Genomic DNA, 17,948 nt, shown 5'->3' with positions numbered 1-17,948 from the left:
AATAAACGGTGGTTACTATGTCAACAAATTACAACATCAACTTAACTGATAATGCACTAAAAAAAATCCACTCTCTTGCAGAGCAGGAAGGGGATAAGAGTTCCATTTTACGGGTTGCAGTTTCAGGTGGTGGATGTTCTGGCTTCAAATACAATTTTCTTATGGATCAAATGAATAAAAATCTATCTTTGGATGATGAAGCCGATGATTACGATGATGAGTTTGATGACGAAGACGAAGATGATGATTATGAAGAAAGCGAGGACTATAGAAGCCACTCCAGTTTTAGCGAAAAAGGTAAAGATATAGTAATTAATGATGAAAATGGCAATCCTGTATTAATGGTTGATAATTGTTCAGCAAAATTTTTAAATAACTCAGTTATAGATTATACTGAGGATCTCAGTGGTTCTGGTTTTCAAATAAAGAATGCCTTTGCTAAATCCCAGTGTGGTTGTGGCAACAGCTTCTCAGTTTAGTCAAAAATTTGATGTCATTCCAGTGCGTGACACTGGAATCCAGCCTTTTACGAAATCCCATCACAAACGTTGTGTTTTAACATAGGATTAGCTACTTTTATGCTCACCAACTTAGTGTCCAATCAAAATTCCTGGATCCCAGTGTCGGAGCACTGGGATGACACTCTTCTCTGGTGGAGGGTGCTCTCAAGTCACAACGTTCATATAGTTGTATACTTGACACTGAGGTTTATTCTTCTATTTCTTTTTTACTGGTCATGCACTATCATTTGCTATGCAAGCACAACATTTGTATGGTTATAGGTCTTTTAAACATGGGTGGTAATGTAGCACTAGAACTAACTTCTGTAGATAAAAGCTTCAAGGACAATTCTGCTGTTGTAAAGGATATCAACTTAAGTGTTACAAGAGGGCAAGTAGTAGCGCTGATTGGCAATTCAGGTGCAGGGAAAACAACTATATTGCAAATCGCAGGCTTGTTGGACAAGCCAACTTCAGGTATAGTTACGATAGATGGAATAAATTGCACACAAGCCAGTAATAAGCATAAAACTCATGTAAGAAGAAATTTTCTTAGTTTTGTTTATCAATTTCACTATTTGTTACAAGAGTTATCGGTGTTGGAAAATATTATGCTTCCTCAACTCATTGCAGGAAAAAGCAAAGCTGAAGCAAAAAAAAATTCGCAAGCAATGTTGGAAAAATTTGGTCTGGAAAACAAAGCAAGTAGCATGGTATCTGAAGTTTCGGGTGGGGAAAGGCAGAGAGTTGCAATTGCAAGAAGCATTGTAAATTCTCCAAAGCTTTTACTTGCAGATGAGCCAACAGGAAACTTAGATCCAACAAATTCTTTTAACGTGTTTTTACTGCTACATTCATACGTAAAGGAAAATAACAGCTCTATGCTTATAGTAACACACAATCATCTCCTTGCAGAAAAGGCAGACTGCATTTTCCAATTGAGAGATCGATCATTAGTGAAGTTGTGAATAGGAAAAATAGCACAATTTCTATGCCTTATACTTATCTAACCAATGATCATTAACAGAGTACAACTCGCATGAAATGCTTTCATTGCTTTTTATACACGGACTTTTTAACTTACGCTGTTTACTTAGGGAACACCCCGATAACATAAACACAGCTAAAACAAAAAATAATAGCTTTTTAAACATAACAAAACCTTTTCATTTATATTACTACACTCATTTCTCTTGTTTGTAAAGATTAGGCATATTCTTTTACCCTTACCTCTTTTTTGACCTTTTGAGAAGAAATAGTTGCACTATTCAAGCGCAGTTTTATATAATTGTCCACGATTTGAGTCACTTCCTCTTCTTTATCCTTTAGAAAGTGATTAGTATCATCTATTATATGGTATTTCATGTGATCACTTCTTACTGAATTTATCAACCTTTTTGCTAATTCTGTTACATCGCTTTCTTCTGAGATTGTATCATTACTGCTTTGTATTATAAGCCCAGAAACTGGACAGGGAGAAAGAAAAGAAAAATCGTACTTAGTTACCGGAAGAGAAAGAGCAATAAAACCCACTATCTCAGGGCGGCGCATTGTTAGCTGCATAGCCACCCATGCTCCAAAAGAAAAACCAGCGATCCAAATTGGAACATTGCTAGGATTATGTTCCTGAAGCCAATCAATGGCTACCGCAGCGTCAGTTAATTCTCCTATACCCTTATCAAAAGTTCCGGTAGATTTTCCCACACCACGAAAGTTAATTTTCAATGCAGAAAAATTGTTATCGATAAAAGACGTATATGTACTATGTACAATTTTACTATCCATATTACCACCATATTGAGGATGATGATGTAAAACCAGCACAACCGGCACGTTGGCATCTTTGCTTTGGTGGTATTCACCTTCTATCTTTCTTGTTGCATTATTTAAAAAAACTTCAACCATGATAACTCCTAATAAGAACCCGCTTGACAGGTATTGATGACGTGAGTTATTAATTATGTATTAATCTCGCTGTTTTTGCAATAAATTTTTTATCGTGTTAAAGCTAACGTACATAGTTATGGTTATAGTTGATGGTAAACTTATTTAAGTGACAGATGAGTCCATTTTCTTTAGAAAATAGTGGTTGCGTATATGCTGATTACAATGCAACTGCTCCAATTAGTGAAAATGTAAAAAAAAGTATATTTGAGGTCTTGTTAAAACAAACGCTCAATCCATCATCACTACATAAAAGAGGACAAGAAGCGAGGAAGATTCTTCAGGATGCAAGAGATAACGTACGTGGTGCTATTGGCGTCTCAAGTGATAAAGAAATAGTTTTTACGTCTGGTGCAACTGAAGCGAATAACCTTGTTATGAGAGGAATAGCAGGCTACCTGCATATAATTTCAGCTATAGAGCATCCTTCAATTCTTAATTCTGCATGTAATCCATATATAATACCTGTTAATCAGGAGGGCATTGTTGACTTTTTAGAGCTAGAAAAAATTCTAAGCGAACTTAAAGGAAACAAAGCAATAGTTTCAGTTATGATGGCAAATAACGAAACCGGAGTTATTCAACCTATTGAGGAAATAGCTAAAATAGTACACAAGTTTGGAGCAATTTGCCACACTGACACTGCTCAAAGTGTTGGGAAAATTAAAGTTAATATGGAAGATTTAGGAGTGGATTTACTCACTTTATCCGCCCATAAATTTGGCGGTGTAGCAGGCAGTGGAGTTTTAATATTCAATAAAGAACTTGCGATAGAACCTATTATAATAGGTGGTGGACAAGAGAAGGGATTTCGTGGTGGTACGGAAAATATTGTTGCAATTGCAGGCCTTTCTGCTGCACTGCAAAATATTCCAGATCTTTTATCAAAAATGGATGAAGTAAAGGAGCTACGCGATCAATTAGAGTGTGAATTATTAAATCTTGCCAGTGACATAAGAATCTTCGGTAAAAACTCTAAGAGGCTGCCAAACACAAGTTTTATTTATATGCCAGGAGTAAAGAGTGATGTGCAGCTCATGCATTTTGACTTGAATTATATTGCAGTTAGTAATGGCTCCGCATGTTCTTCTGGAAAAGTTGAGCCTTCCCATGTTTTGCTTGCAATGGGGGCAACAAAAGAGCAAGCAGAGTGTTCAATTAGAATCAGTATAGGTCCAGAAACTAAACCACAAGACATAAAAAAAATAGTGGATTGTTGGTATAATATCTACAAGCAGAACACCTTGGTATAGATAATACGTGGTATCATGCAGGCACTGGCCGAGCATTAGATGTAAAAAATTACTTTACAACCCCGCGGTATCTCTAGATCCCGCTAACAAGCAGCGGGATGACGGTTGTTAGGCTAGCTGTCATCCAAGTAGCTGACACTGGTTCCTTTATGACGGCAGTGCCCCTATGGTGTCATTCCAGTGCCCCTATGATGTCATCCAAGTAGCCTCCCTCCCCTGTCATCCCAGTGCCCTGACTACTTGGATCTAGCAAGCTTTGCTTGCAAATAAGTCTAATACGTGTCGCGTTTTATGCCAAAACACAATTGGAGTTACATGCAAAATAGATCCCAGACTGGGATGACAAAAAAAGAGCACTGGAATGACACCATTTGCTGTGCAATTTACCTTCAAAAATGAATGTTCGTACAGCTAGTGCGACCCGAAAGTCGTGATTTTGTGATGGTAAAATTCCATCTTCCCTAGACATCGGGGGTAATGTATGTCTCACATTTTAGAGAGTGGCAACCTCTAGGATGCAAGCATGAGATAAAAGCAGGTAACACTAAACCTTATAGTGAATTCCTGCAAACAGAGTTAGATATGGTTACGAGAGGAACCAATGCCTGAATTGTCGTAACGAACGATATGCGAAATAAGGTTGGTTAACGCATAGACCAAAAGGTACGGAGAAAGTGGATAATTAGAACTTGACTGGTCTGATTAAGATGTTTCCCATCTCCCGGCAAAAAGTTGGAACCTAAGTCTAACATGAAACAATTTCATGGAACGGAGTAACATTATAGATGCTCTTATTCTTTAAGCAGGGAGCCACCCGTATGCACCTATAATGAGGGATTGTCTAAGAAGCCAAGGCCTAAAGTAATGTTTAGGATATGCTGACGTGGACACTGTAATTTGGAAGGTAAAGTTGTGAGTAGTGGTTAATATGTTATGAGCCAACATTAAGTGTTAGGTATGAATGAATACGACTTCTCTAGTAATATAGAGAATGCTGTATTTAAGCTATAAAAACAAATTTACCAAGCTTTGAAATGTTAATTACATGGAGAAGTATGTATGACAAACACCAAGTTAGAGAGAAGCCGGATGTGGTGAAAGTCACTAGTCCGGTTTTGAAGTCGAGTGGGGAGAGGTGACTTTCTCCACTTAGATAACTGGATTCATTCGCGGTATCTCACCATAGATCCCGCTGACAAGCAGCGGGATGACGGTTATCAGTAAACATGAATTACTTTAGCTATGCAATCAGGCTTCCTAAAAACACTTTGTAGCCAATCAATTCTTGAGTATAAAAAAAATTCCTTTAATAATAAGGTATGCTAATCAGGAATTTAATAAAACAAGCAACGGGAGTAGGAAGCAGTGAAAATGCAATACGGTATGTCGAATATCTCTATCAATTTGAGAAGTTTAGAAACACATTAAACCTCACTTTGTCACTAATAAAGCAAAATAGGCTCTCATTTGAAATATACCAAGAGGGATTAGTGGATATGGAAGAGGGAGTGTGTAAGACAATCAGGTCTTCCGGTGTAAATAGATATGTTATTGTGCTAAGAAGGTCAAACCCATACATTATAGTACATGAACTTTCACATATGGTTGAAAATGAACTGAACTTAAGTTTAGAACAGGAATTTCTCCATAAAGTTTATCAAGATATTGAGCAGAACTTAAAGCAGTCAAATATTCTTGTACAGAAAATTATCGGCCAAGTCATATTTAAGGAGATACAGGCTTATCAAACTGCAAAATCACGCGCATCTGAATTATTTGCACGCTACTTTGAGCTATTTGCTTGGGCGCAGGAAGTTTACCCTAAAGACAAAGAATACTTAATCCGCACTCAAGATTTAAACAAAGTTTTTCTTGCTACTGACCAATGGAAAAAGAGCTACCTTGATCCACAAATGATGGAGAGAATAGATAAGGAAATCAAGGAATACAGCAATAAAACTGCCACTAAAGACGTAACCAAAGTGCAAAGCAGTTGGACTAATAAATTTTCTCCTGGGGGCAAAAAAATTAGCTCTATATTTGGAGATGATGATTAGCTTATAGTGCAGGCCAGACGTCATACCGCCGCGAACCGTCATACCGCGATTCATTCCACAACTGTACGAACGTTGTAGTTTGGGAGCAATTCCCACCAGTGGGGTGTCATCCCAGTGCCCAGACACTGGGATCCAGGAATTTTATTAAGTTGGTAAGCATAAAAGTAGCCATTTTATGTAAAAATACAACATTTTGATGATTATGAAAAAGCTGGATCCCAGTGTCAAGCACTGGGATGACATCATAGAGGCACTGGAATGACACCTTCCTAGTGGAAATTGCTCTCAAATCACAACGTTCGTACAGTTGTGGATTCATTCGCGGTATAGATCCCGCTAACAAGCAGCGGGATGACGGTTGTCGGTAAATCTTTTAGCTGTAGAAGTTAACTTTGCAGTTAACTTCTACAGCATTTCAAGATATAGTTTTGATAATAAAGTGCTCGAATATACATGAAAACCATTTTAGCTGTTGAAACAAGCTGCGACGAAACTGCAGTAGCGATTGTAAATAGTGACAAGCAAGTCCTTGCTCACGAAATTCTCTCCCAAGCAGAACACAAAAAACGTGGTGGGGTGATCCCTGAAATAGCTTCACGTGCTCATATGAAGCATTTAAGTGGTCTAATAAAAAGCGTCGTGGAAAAATCTAACCTTAACTTTTGTGACCTCAATGCAATTGCAGCAACGTCAGGACCAGGACTCATAGGTGGATTAATAGTTGGTACAATGATGGCTAAAGCAATTGCGCATGTAGCACAAAAACCGTTCATTGCAGTGAATCACTTAGAAGCGCATACATTGGTTATTAGGTTACTGCATGAGGTAAAATTTCCATTTTTAGTCCTACTAATATCAGGTGGTCACTGTCAATTTTTAATTGCACAGGATGTAGGTAAATACATTAAACTTGGAGAAACGCTCGATGATTCACTAGGAGAAGCATTTGATAAAGTTGCTAAGATGCTGGGTTTAAGCTATCCCGGAGGGCCATTAATTGAAAAGTTAGCTAAAAAAGGCAATGGTGCAAGATTTAAATTGCCAAGGGCAATGATAAAACGTTCTGGATGTAACTTTTCGTTTTCTGGAATTAAAACAGCAGTAAAAAACTTAGTGCAAGAACTTAAAATGAGCGAGCAAGATGTGTGTGATGTATGTGCTTCGTTTCAAGAGTGTATTAGTGACATACTGCTGGACAGGGTTAGTAATGCGATTATTATGGCCGAATCTTTAAATATCAAAATCAATGACTTTGTGATTACCGGCGGAGTTGCAGCAAATAATTTCTTGAGAGAAAAATTAAAACAACACATAAACTTAAACATATTTTTTCCTCCCAACAACCTATGTACAGATAATGCAATAATGGTTGGATGGGCAGGAATTGAAATGTTACAGAAAAGCTATATAGATTCTCTCAATTTTGCACCAAGACCTAAGTGGGAGTTAGAGAGTTATTAAAAGCTCTCAATTCTGAATTATAGCTAAAGTGACTTAGGTTCTCTAATTGCACATAAGTCAACAATAATTTTCACACAAATCAAAACAGCATATCTTCTCCGTAATCCTTGGTAATTCCACGTAAGTTAAAAGTAGCATATGGTTCTCTCCGCGGTCTGAGATGACAATAAATTTGTCAAGCCGCATTATACTTGTTAGGCGGAAGTGGACGGCAACATGTTTGGGAGTGTTAAATAAACTGTGTCAAACCGCATTTTTAATTCAACTCAATTTTCAATCTACCAGGAAAGAAAATATCAAGCTGAGAGATGGTTAACGCCCAGTCATGTACAGGCATAGTCCATTTTTCCTCTGCTTTCTTTATAGCACAATATACCTGTTTATACAAGGCATTTGTGCTGGTAAATGAACCCTTAGTTTTAGTGAATTTTCTGATCTGTCTATGCAACCCCTCAATTGGGTTGGTAGTATAAATTAGGCTTCTAACAGGGCCAGAATACTTGAAATAACCAGACAAATTTTCCCAATTGTTCTGCCACGATTTTACAACCAATGGATACTTTTCTCCCCATTTTTCTTCCAGCTCAAGTAAGTAATTCTCAGCAATTTCTCTACTTGTAGCACGATATATTTTTTTCAAATCATTCATGAAAACTTTTACATCTTTGCTCGATACATATTTTAGTAAATTCCTTATTTGATGCACGATACATAGCTGTACCTCTGCGTTAGGAAATACGCTGTTTATTGCTGTAGGAAAGCTTTTTAGACCATCAACACATGCAATTAGATGTAATAGTTTAGACTTGATCTGACAGATTAATAAAGTAAGATAAAAATATAAATAAATTTTAAAGGAGTGTCAGATATGAGTACAACACAAGAAAAAATACTAAAACCAAAGTTGGGGTTGCTAGAACTTGCAAAGCAATTAGGAAATGTATCCCAGGCGTGTAAAGTAATGGGATATTCAAGGGATACATTTTACCGCTTCAAAGAGCTGTATGAAACAGGAGGGGAAAAAGCATTATATGAGATAAACAAAAGCAAACCATTACTTGCCAATAGAGTACCAAAGGATACAGAAGAAGCAGTAGTTAAAATAGCAGTAGAGTTTCCAGCATATGGACAAGAAAGAGCAGCTAATGAATTAAAGAAAAAAGGAATTCTAATATCTGCTAGTGGGATAAGGTCAATATGGCAAAGAAACGATCTCGAAAATTTTAAAAAGAGATTGAAAGCCCTGGAAGCAAAGGTGGTCCAAGACGGTATAATTTTAACAGAGGAGCAAGTTGCTGCTTTAGAAAAAACTAAGGAACAAAAAGAAGCCAATGGCGAAATTGAGACACAACACCCTGGATACTTAGGTAGTCAAGATACCTATTATGTAGGCAATATCAAAGGTATTGGAAGAATTTATCAACAAACTTTTATTGACACCTACTCTAGAGTGGCCTTCGCTAAGCTTTATACGGAGAAAACTGCTATCACAGCTGCAGATCTTCTCAATGATAGAGTTATACCATTTTTTGATGAACAGAAAGTTCCATTGCTACGCATTTTAACTGATCGTGGTACAGAGTATTGTGGCAAACCAGGGAATCATGCGTACCAGTTATATTTGGGAGTAGAAAATATTGATCATTCTAGAACCAAAGCTTATTCTCCACAGACTAATGGTATATGTGAAAGGTTTCATAGAACTATGCAAGATGAATGTTACAATATTATCTTTAGGAAAAAGATTTATAGTACTTTGGAGGAGCTTCAGTTAGATGTCGATCATTGGTTGCATTCTTACAACAGAGCTAGACCTCATTCCGGTAAGTATTGCTATGGTAAGACTCCTATGCAGACCTTTTTTGATAGTATGCATATTGCTTACCAAAAAAATATTGATAACATTAAAACAGATTCTGATATCGGTTTTGACTTCGTCGATTCTTCTGTCAGATAATTCATGCCTGTCAGATCAAGTCTAAACTATTACATTTACAGCTTGTATACCTTGGTCTTGCTGCTGCATGCTTGTTCCTCTACTTTCATATTCAACTTCAGTTTGAGTTGCCTGACCTTTTTCCTGCTGTAATATGTTCTGCAGTTGCTCTAGACTCTCTTTGACAGATGCCAGCTCTTCCTGTGTACACGTTAACATCCCTTCCTTTTCCTTAAGTTGATATTGAAGTTTTTCTATTTCCCTCTTCGTATTTTCTTCGCTTAGCTCATCTGCAAGTGATCTTCCAGGTTCAAGTTGTCGAATTTCCCTCTCTAAATCTTCCTTTTCTCTCTGTAATTCATTTAATTCTTTAGACAATTGGCTCGCCGTTTCAGCCAATGTATTGTTTTCCTTTTTTGTTTCCATTAACTGTTCTGCCAACTGCTTTTTATGATCATCCTTTAAACCTTCCACTATTTTCTTCAGATCATTCTCCAAATTTGCACTCTTTTTCTCTAGTACAGTTAAATTAGCTTCACTTTGCTTCAATTTCTTCTGTAGTTCTTTATTTATCCCATTTACTGATTGAACTTCATCTTCTTTATCTTTCAACTTATCATTTAAGCTTTCTATTACATCATTTTTATCCTGCAGTTCTTTCTCTATCTTTTGTGTTAACTGCTCAATATTTTGATTCTTCCAAGCTAATTCTTGCGTCATCCTTTTTAATTCAGCTTTAAGTCTTTCAGCTTCTTCTTCCCCAGTTTGCTTTTCTTCACTTAATTCGCTTATTTGTGTATCACCTTCTTTTTCTATCTTTTGATTAAGTTCTTCTAATTTTTCGAGTTTCTCTATAAGTGACTTAATAGAAGCATCTTGCTCCTTTATTCTTTGATCTCTTTCAAATATCACTCGCTGTTGTTCATTAACTTTATCTCTCAAGGAGTCACGTTCTAAGCTTAGATTGTCACGCTGCTCTGCAAGTTTGTTAATTTCATTTATAGCCTCATCTACACCTTTTAATCCTTCTTGTTTATACTTTTTCTTATAATCTTTGTGTATTTCTTGTTCATCGTAGTCGTCGTCAATGTATTCATCAGTGATTTCAGACTCTTCATCACCAATCTCGCTTTCAACAGAAGAAGAACTTCTACGTGAAGAAGGTGTGCTAGGAGAGGAATACCCACTGCTGCTTGGTGTAGGCAATTGCGATGATAGATCTTGTGTGGGCTCGAGACTGTCCATATCTTGACCTATATCAGTAAAAGCTTGATACAGAGTTTTTCTGTTGATAAAAACTTCTTTATTTTGTCCAACTAACTTTAATACTTCTTCTGAACTCGTTATTCCTCCAAATTTTGGCTCACCAATAACACTCTGTATACCACCAGAATCCAATTTCACGGTCATGCTACAGTCTATGCTGTTACCTTCAGAATCCTTAGCCTGCCAATTAATGGTCATTTCACATGAGCTTGAACCAGTAAAATCATAGTGCCTCTCATTACCATTTTTCTTGCTTGCGGTTATTTGACTATCTTTCCCTAAAGATATATTATAAACCTTACCTTCACTGCTGGTCCTTAAAATATTGCTAATTTCTATTGGTTTTTCTTCATTTTCAAATCTAATTTTGAAGTCATTATCCTTTGTTGGATACACTAAGAAATTTTGACCAGGCAGAGACGACTTAAGTTCTTTATGCATTGCGTCTATTGATTGCTCAAATTTTTGGAACTCCTTTTCCCACTTTAAATTTATCTGTCCTGTAATGTTCTCATTTTTGCGTAAAGGACCAATAAAGTACCAGATGAGATTTTCTTCCTTTAGTTTTTTTATAAAATCCTGAAGATCGTTGCAAGATTCAATGACACTTAAAATATCATTTTTCTTCTGTTCATCCACATCTAAGCTTTGACTTTCAGCTATAAATACATTTTCGTTTTCCCACGGCATAATTTTACATTTTTAGAAAGCATGCTATAATATTAACAGATTTCTTTAAAAAGTCAACTAATTGTTTGATAAATAAACTTGTGCATTTGGCCAAAATGTTATATAGTAGTCACTTCAAGAAGTACAGTATGGACAATACCATTATAAGAAAATACGATATTAGAGGTATAATAGGCAAAGATTTGCAGATTAATGATGGGTACGAAATAGGCAGAAAGTTTGGCCAAACCGTAGCTAATGTTTGTGTCGGCTACGATAGTAGAATAGATTCACCAGGTATAGAAAGAGAATTAATTAGGGGCTTAACTTTATCCGGTGCAAATGTTATACGCGTTGGACTATGCTCTTCACCTATGCTTTACGCTGCAACACAAATCACACAGGCGGATCTTGGTATCATAATAACTGCCTCTCATAACCCCAGCGAATATAATGGCTTTAAATTTTTTAGTAATAAAAAAGTCTTCTCAGATCAAGAGATAAAGGAAATTATAAGCAGTCCAATTAAAAACAGCACAAGAATTGGAAGCTTAATTAACATAAATATATATAGTGAGTACATTCGCATATTAAAAAGTGCAGTGAAGAATAATACTACACAGAAATTAAAAATAGCCTGGGATTGTGGAAATAGTCCAGCAAGTGGAATCATAAGGTATATTGAAAAGATCTTGCCTGGTCATACGCACATCGTAACCAATAATTCTATAGATGGGACATTTCCACTGCATGATCCAGATCCCATAGAGGAAAAAAATCTCGCTCAATTAATTGACGTTGTGAAGGAGTATGGATGTGATCTTGGCATTGCGCTAGATGGCGATAGCGATAGGGTGCGCTTAATTGATAATAAAGGCAACGTTGTTTCCAATGACCATTTATTTATAATTTTTGCACGTGAAGTGTTGGAGGAATATCCAGAAAGCAAAGTTATTGCTAACGTAAAAATGAGTATGAAAGTGCATGATTTTGTTAGCAAGTTAGGAGGGCAAGTTATTACCTGCGCTACTGGACATTCACTAGTTAAGAAGAAGATGGTAGAGGAAGAGGCAAAGTTTGCTGGTGAATTAAGCGGGCACTTCTTCTTTTCTGAGCTAAGTTTTGATGATGGGCTATATTCTGCTGTTAAAGCAGTTGACATTTTGCTTAAGAAAAACCAAAGCCTATCTCAGGTGATTGAGGATTTACCGAAGTTATATATCACTCATGAAGTAAAGATTGTAGTGAAAGATGAGAAAAAATTTCAAATAATTGAATCAATAAAGAAAACACTGGAGAAGCAAAATATTGTATTTTCAGATCTTGATGGTGTTAAGGTAACCGATAATAAAGGTTGGTGGCTTCTTAGGGTATCAAATACGCAAAACTGCATTACAGCAAGATGTGAAGGAGAGACTTTAGAGGGTTTTGAACTTACTAAAAAGGTTTTGTTCCATTACATTGATGAAGCAAGGTCTTTAAATTGTAGCTACTCACAGAAATAAATTTGATTTATAAAATTGACATGAAAGTATAAAGATAAATAGGCTAAATGTACTTATCACCTGGTCAGGCTGCAGCATGGGAGTGTTAAATAAACTGTGTCAAACCGAAAAACAAAGTAATAATTGATATAAAAAAATGGAGGTTTGACATGAGTCAAAAAATAGCAAATAGAACTAACGGATTGGTAGATTACAAAGAACTAGAATCAAATATTTTATCATCTATCAGAGAAGGTAAACCGCTAACAGGAAGGGGTGGAGCATTAACACCATTGATAAAAAGGCTGTTGGAGGCAAGCTTGGAAGGTGAAATAGAAAATCACTTATCAAATGAAGATGAAGAAATGCGAAGACTTTGCGCACAAGTGCAGGGTCGTTTGAGCTTTTAACGCCAAGAGATAGAGAAGGAAGTTTTGAACCGCAAATAGTCAGAAAAAGACAAACAAGCCTACATCCAGAGCTTGAAGCAAAGGTATTAAGTACATTTGCCAGTGGTATGGGCTATAGAGATATAGCGTCACATGTCGAGGAAATTTATGATCACAAAATATCAGCAGCAGAGATATCCAGCATTACTGATAAACTGCTACCAGTAATCAATGAATGGCGCAACCGCCCGCTGCAAGCGATTTATCCAATAGTTTTTATGGATGGAATGTTCTTTAAAGTGAAAGAAGATGGACGTTGTGTAAGTAAATGTATGTACAATATATTAGGTATAGATCAGAATGGCAGAAAAGAAGTTTTGGGCTTTTATTTAGCTGAAAGCGAAGGAGCTAACTTCTGGTTAGGGGTGCTAAATGACCTCAAAGAAAGAGGGGTAGAAGATGTTCTAATTGCATGTGTTGATGGTCTAAAAAGCTTTCCTACAGCAATAAACAGCGTATTTCCTAACGCAGAGGTACAGCTATGTATCGTGCATCAAATAAGGAATTTACTAAAATATGTATCGAGCAAAGATGTAAAAGTTTTCATGAATGATTTGAAAAAAATATATCGTGCTACAAGTAGAGAAATTGCTGAGAATTACTTACTTGAGCTGGAAGAAAAATGGGGAGAAAAGTATCCATTGGTTGTAAAATCGTGGCAGAACAATTGGGAAAATTTGTCTGGTTATTTCAAGTATTCTGGCCCTGTTAGAAGCCTAATTTATACTACCAACCCAATTGAGGGGTTGCATAGACAGATCAGAAAATTCACTAAAACTAAGGGTTCATTTACCAGCACAAATGCCTTGTATAAACAGGTATATTGTGCTATAAAGAAAGCAGAGGAAAAATGGACTATGCCTGTACATGACTGGGCGTTAACCATCTCTCAGCTTGATATTTTCTTTCCTGGTAGATTGAAAATTGAGTTGAATTAAAAATGCGGTTTGACACAGTTTATTTAACACTCCCAAAAGATACCCTACCTTCACATATACAAAGATAGGGTAACATTTGATTAACGCCCTTTTACTATGTCATTACCTTGTTCAAACTTTCTGATTAATTCGCTTACATTGACATTAGATAATTTTTTACCTGCAGATTTGTCATTATGTGAAGCATCAGGTTTACGAAGGTCTTCCTTACTGTTACTCCTAGTAATATTACATCTGACAATGTTTGAATTATTAGACTTATCGCTTACATCTGAAATATTGCTTTTTTCACTACATGAAGACGAATTACTCGACATATCGCCTAAGCTAAAGAGCTTTTTACCTTGATAGATTGGATTCCAATCAAGTGGATTATAAGTTTTAGCTTTTTTATCAAGAGTACTGCTACTAACATCACTGCATGAAGATATGCCACTATCCCCTGAATCGCGGCGTTGTTTGTTAGGAGTGCTATGAATGTTGTCTTCCATGAGTTTTTGCATTGTTGAGCCAAATGTTCTTCCAAGATTGCTACTCACTGTTTTATTACTATCATTTGCTTGAGAATGAGGTGCATTTCGCTCAAAAATTGCTTTTATTCCAGCAAATTTAGCTTGGGAAGATTTCGGAGGAACAGGTGGAGCAACTTTCTTAAGCTTTACTATTTTTTCTAACTCATTCTGCGACGATAACTTGGTCTCTGGTGCTCTTGGTGGTACCGGTGGGGCAACCATGCCTTTTGAGTTAATCTTTCCTTCATTTTTAGGAAAAATTTTTGGATTATTTTTTTCTACTGTAGTATTCATTTTTTTACCTCTAAGCCTATTAACTAGTAGAATTATAAACTTAGAGGTATTAATTTTGTAATAACGATGCTAATAGGTTACCGCAGTTTCAATAAACATCACCAGAGGATTCTCTATATAATGCTTAAAGGCATTTAAAAACTTTGCTCCGAGTGCCCCATCAACTGCTCTATGGTCAACAGAAAGTGTTACTGTCATTATTTCTGCTATCTCTATTTTCTCATTCATAACAATTGGTTGTTTTTTGGATGCACCAACTGCCATAATGCAAGATTGCGGCGGATTGATTATAGCACTGAAGGCTTTTATACCAAACATTCCTAAATTAGAAATAGTAAACCCACCTCCTTGAAACTCTTCAGGTTTCAATTTTCCAGATCTTGCTCTGCTTACTAAATCTTTCACTTCTTTTGATATAGATAAAATACCCTTTTTATCAGCATTTTTTACTATAGGAGTAATTAGCCCATCTTCAAGTGCTACAGCAATTGAAATATCTACATTCGAGTATTTAAGTATTTTATTATCTATCCACGAAGAATTTATATCAGGAAATTTTTTCATACTGAAGGCCACAGCTTTTATTACTAAGTCATTAATTGTTACTTTATTGTTTTCATCTGCTGAGTTAATCTCGTTTTTTAACGATATTAACTTATCAACCTGGCAGTCTACAGTTAAATAAAAATGTGGAACATTCTGTTTTGATTCAGTCAGGCGCTGTGCTATCACTTGGCGCATGTTGCTTACTTCAACTATGGTATCTTTCTCAGGACTTTCAGTATGTATACCACTGCCTAAAAACTCCAACACATCAGCCTTAATTATGCGACCATATGGTCCTGTACCTTTTAATTGCTGCACATTAACCCCTTCATTTTGAGCTATTTTCTTAGCTAATGGGCTTATTTTTGTTCTACCTTCTGCATAACCCTCTGTCATCTGAGTAGCTGACACTGGGATCCATTCTTCTTTTCTAGATCCCAGTGTCAAGCACTGGGATGACATTGAGGGGTTGGATTCCAGCGTCACACGCTGGAATGACACCGAAGAATGACTTATTGGCTTTCCGTTTAAATCTTGGTGTTCTGATTTTTGATTATCAACAGCACTTTTTGTCACTTCCTTTTTAACTGCACTATTGATGGAAGTTGAAGTATAGTTGTTAAGTGCACTTTCATCTTCTCCTTCTTCCAGTATTAAAGCTATTGGTTGATTTACAGGCACGCCACTTGTTCCTTCTGTTACTAAAATTTTTGCTAAAACTCCTTCATCTATAGATTCAAACTCCATTATGGCTTTATCAGTCTCTATCTCAGCAATTACGTCGCCTACTTCAACTTTGTCTTGTTCTTTTTTATGCCACTTTACAATTTTTCCTCCAGTTTTGCTCATTGTCGGTGAAAGAGCAGGCATTAATATTTCTATAGGCATTGATTTTGCATTTAAAGATCTATTCAATTTTTAATTTACTCTTTATCTTATGTCAACCTAATCGTGAATTATGATGAATAAGTCTGTTACACTATCCCTCACGTTATCCCAGTGCGTGACACTGGGATCTTGGTTCAGTACTATTATCCTATTGTTTTTATTATTTAGCCATAGCTTGCTTGCTAACAACTTTGTTTCAACCAAATCAAATAAGATCAACATGAGAACGGGGCCAGGGTTTCACTATCCTGTAAAATGGATATACACTTGCAAAAATCTGCCCCTGAAAGTGATAGAAGAGTTTGAGAGTTGGAAAAAGGCCTGTGATATACATGAAGACTGCGGATGGATAAAAGGCAATCTTCTTAGTGATAAGCGCTACGCGATTGTAAAAGAAGATACTTATGGATATCAAAAACAGAGTGTAGACAGCAAGATTACTATGAAAATAGACAAGTTTGTTGTGATGAAGATAGAAAAATGCAACGAAGAATGGTGCTTTCTTTCCACCCCAAAACGCAAAGCATGGGTACAAAAAAAACATATATATGGGGTTGATTAGGTTGACAAAAGATCTGAATTAACACTAGTTTCTGGGCCTTCTGTAGCATGCTCTTCAGATGAAGCAGAGGGTTCTTGAGGCTCTGGAGACTGTACAGGGCTATCACAGAAACTCCTTAACATCTCCTCAGCGGATGAATCTAAAATTTGTACAATAGACTTTTCACTCTGCTCTCTTAGCGATTGATCCACTCTAGAAATCAACTCAGAAAACTCGCTACCTGATTTTTCAGCTTCACTTTTTATTTTACTTTCTATGCTTGCAATATTACCTTGGTCAATTTCTTCTTTTGTTATGTTGAATGACTTTGCAACATCTTGATATCCAATCTTGCAATTTCCACAACCAATTATGCAAAAAGTAATAGAATCAGATATTTCGCTTGCAGCCCAATTATGTATAGTGCAAGCCAAATAATTGTCATGGTATTTAATGCTAAATTGTTGTTCTATTAACTCAGAAATTTTATTCTTTAGAGACATAAAGCACCCTCCTCTTACATTCGTTATACCTTTTTGTTAAGATACAGCAATTACACCATTTACTACATGCTTTACTTTAATTAATTATTAAAACAAGAGCATCATTTCCAGAGCTATATCTTTTTACCTTGATAATTCTTTTTTGACTTCCTCTTTAATTATCCCACTTATATTCACGTTAAGATCCCCTACCCAAAAATCAGTCATAGTTTCAAGATCGTATAGATCCTCTATTACTTTTTTAATAGCAGCATTTATTTCTTCTTCGTCAAATTCCTTTATAATAGGTCTAATCTTCACATACCCTGGAGAGCCTTTACCATAAATTCCTTTGCTTTTATTAATGCAGCCACCTGCACCAGATCTACTGCTTCTCAAACCACTTCCACACTCTACTGTTTCATACTTGATTTCACCATTTTCTATATATGCTATTTGATTGTCTTGTGTAGACTTCAGTTTATCTGCCTTTACAATTTTCTCCTCTAGCTTTAAATCTTGCTTATGAATTACTGTTTCCTCATAACCCTTACCACCGTATGTTCTATACTCACCTCCACCTGCAACAGTAATCAGTTGCTGGCAATGTTGCTTCTGCGAATTGCACATTTCTATGAAAACAGGTCCCCCGTCCTTATCTGAGAGGTTACCTTCCTGGTTACCCCCTCCCTCTGTGACTTGCACCTTAATTATAGGATAATTAGGAT

The 17,948-nt window shown here is 36.3% G+C and overlaps 6 protein-coding genes across 6 annotated transcripts; 3 read left to right on the top strand and 3 right to left on the bottom strand.

Annotated features, from left to right (window-relative positions):
- Positions 1-17: 17 nt before the first annotated feature.
- LOC136412456 (lipoprotein-releasing system ATP-binding protein LolD-like) lies at positions 18-1,468 on the top strand. Its single transcript, XM_066395522.1, has 3 exons — positions 18-297; positions 783-977; positions 1,134-1,468. The coding sequence occupies exons 1-3, from the start codon at positions 18-20 to the stop codon at positions 1,466-1,468; spliced, it is 810 nt and encodes a 269-aa protein (XP_066251619.1).
- A 238-nt stretch (positions 1,469-1,706) lies between these two features.
- On the bottom strand, positions 1,707-2,405 carry LOC136412455 (uncharacterized protein RP471-like). The gene has a single exon (XM_066395521.1). The coding sequence runs from the start codon at positions 2,403-2,405 to the stop codon at positions 1,707-1,709; it is 699 nt and encodes a 232-aa protein (XP_066251618.1).
- Positions 2,406-2,560: 155 nt separating this feature from the next.
- LOC136412454 (cysteine desulfurase IscS-like) lies at positions 2,561-3,697 on the top strand. Its single transcript, XM_066395520.1, has one exon. It carries the CDS (start codon positions 2,561-2,563, stop codon positions 3,695-3,697), a length of 1,137 nt encoding a protein of 378 aa, XP_066251617.1.
- Positions 3,698-9,193: 5,496 nt separating this feature from the next.
- On the bottom strand, positions 9,194-11,107 carry LOC136412453 (myosin heavy chain, clone 203-like). The gene has a single exon (XM_066395519.1). It carries the CDS (start codon positions 11,105-11,107, stop codon positions 9,194-9,196), a length of 1,914 nt encoding a protein of 637 aa, XP_066251616.1.
- Positions 11,108-11,235: 128 nt separating this feature from the next.
- Positions 11,236-12,591, top strand: LOC136412452 (phosphomannomutase-like). Its single transcript, XM_066395518.1, has one exon. It carries the CDS (start codon positions 11,236-11,238, stop codon positions 12,589-12,591), a length of 1,356 nt encoding a protein of 451 aa, XP_066251615.1.
- Positions 12,592-14,832: 2,241 nt separating this feature from the next.
- Positions 14,833-16,158, bottom strand: LOC136412451 (dihydrolipoyllysine-residue acetyltransferase component of pyruvate dehydrogenase complex-like). Its single transcript, XM_066395516.1, has one exon. The coding sequence runs from the start codon at positions 16,156-16,158 to the stop codon at positions 14,833-14,835; it is 1,326 nt and encodes a 441-aa protein (XP_066251613.1).
- Between the last annotated feature and the right edge of the window lie 1,790 nt (positions 16,159-17,948).

Source organism: Euwallacea similis, chromosome 12 (genome assembly GCF_039881205.1).
Source record: "Euwallacea similis isolate ESF13 chromosome 12, ESF131.1, whole genome shotgun sequence".
Classification (NCBI taxonomy): Eukaryota; Metazoa; Arthropoda; class Insecta; order Coleoptera; family Curculionidae; genus Euwallacea; species Euwallacea similis.
The sequence above is the reverse complement of the archived record's forward strand: the minus strand, read 5'-3'. Positions and strand labels throughout refer to the sequence as shown.

Excerpts from the sequence above, each read along its gene's own strand:
- LOC136412456 (XM_066395522.1), top strand. The coding sequence starts at position 18 with ATGTCAACAAATTACAACATCAACTTAACTGATAATGCACTAAAAAAA. Across the intron at positions 298-782 it reads CTCCAGTTTTAGCGAAAAAG|GTCTTTTAAACATGGGTGGT; the intron begins GTAAAGATATAG and ends GTATGGTTATAG. Across the intron at positions 978-1,133 it reads GTTGGACAAGCCAACTTCAG|GAAAAAGCAAAGCTGAAGCA; the intron begins GTATAGTTACGA and ends AACTCATTGCAG.
- LOC136412455 (XM_066395521.1), bottom strand. The coding sequence starts at position 2,405 with ATGGTTGAAGTTTTTTTAAATAATGCAACAAGAAAGATAGAAGGTGAA.
- LOC136412454 (XM_066395520.1), top strand. The coding sequence starts at position 2,561 with ATGAGTCCATTTTCTTTAGAAAATAGTGGTTGCGTATATGCTGATTAC.
- LOC136412453 (XM_066395519.1), bottom strand. The coding sequence starts at position 11,107 with ATGCCGTGGGAAAACGAAAATGTATTTATAGCTGAAAGTCAAAGCTTA.
- LOC136412452 (XM_066395518.1), top strand. The coding sequence starts at position 11,236 with ATGGACAATACCATTATAAGAAAATACGATATTAGAGGTATAATAGGC.
- LOC136412451 (XM_066395516.1), bottom strand. The coding sequence starts at position 16,158 with ATGAGCAAAACTGGAGGAAAAATTGTAAAGTGGCATAAAAAAGAACAA.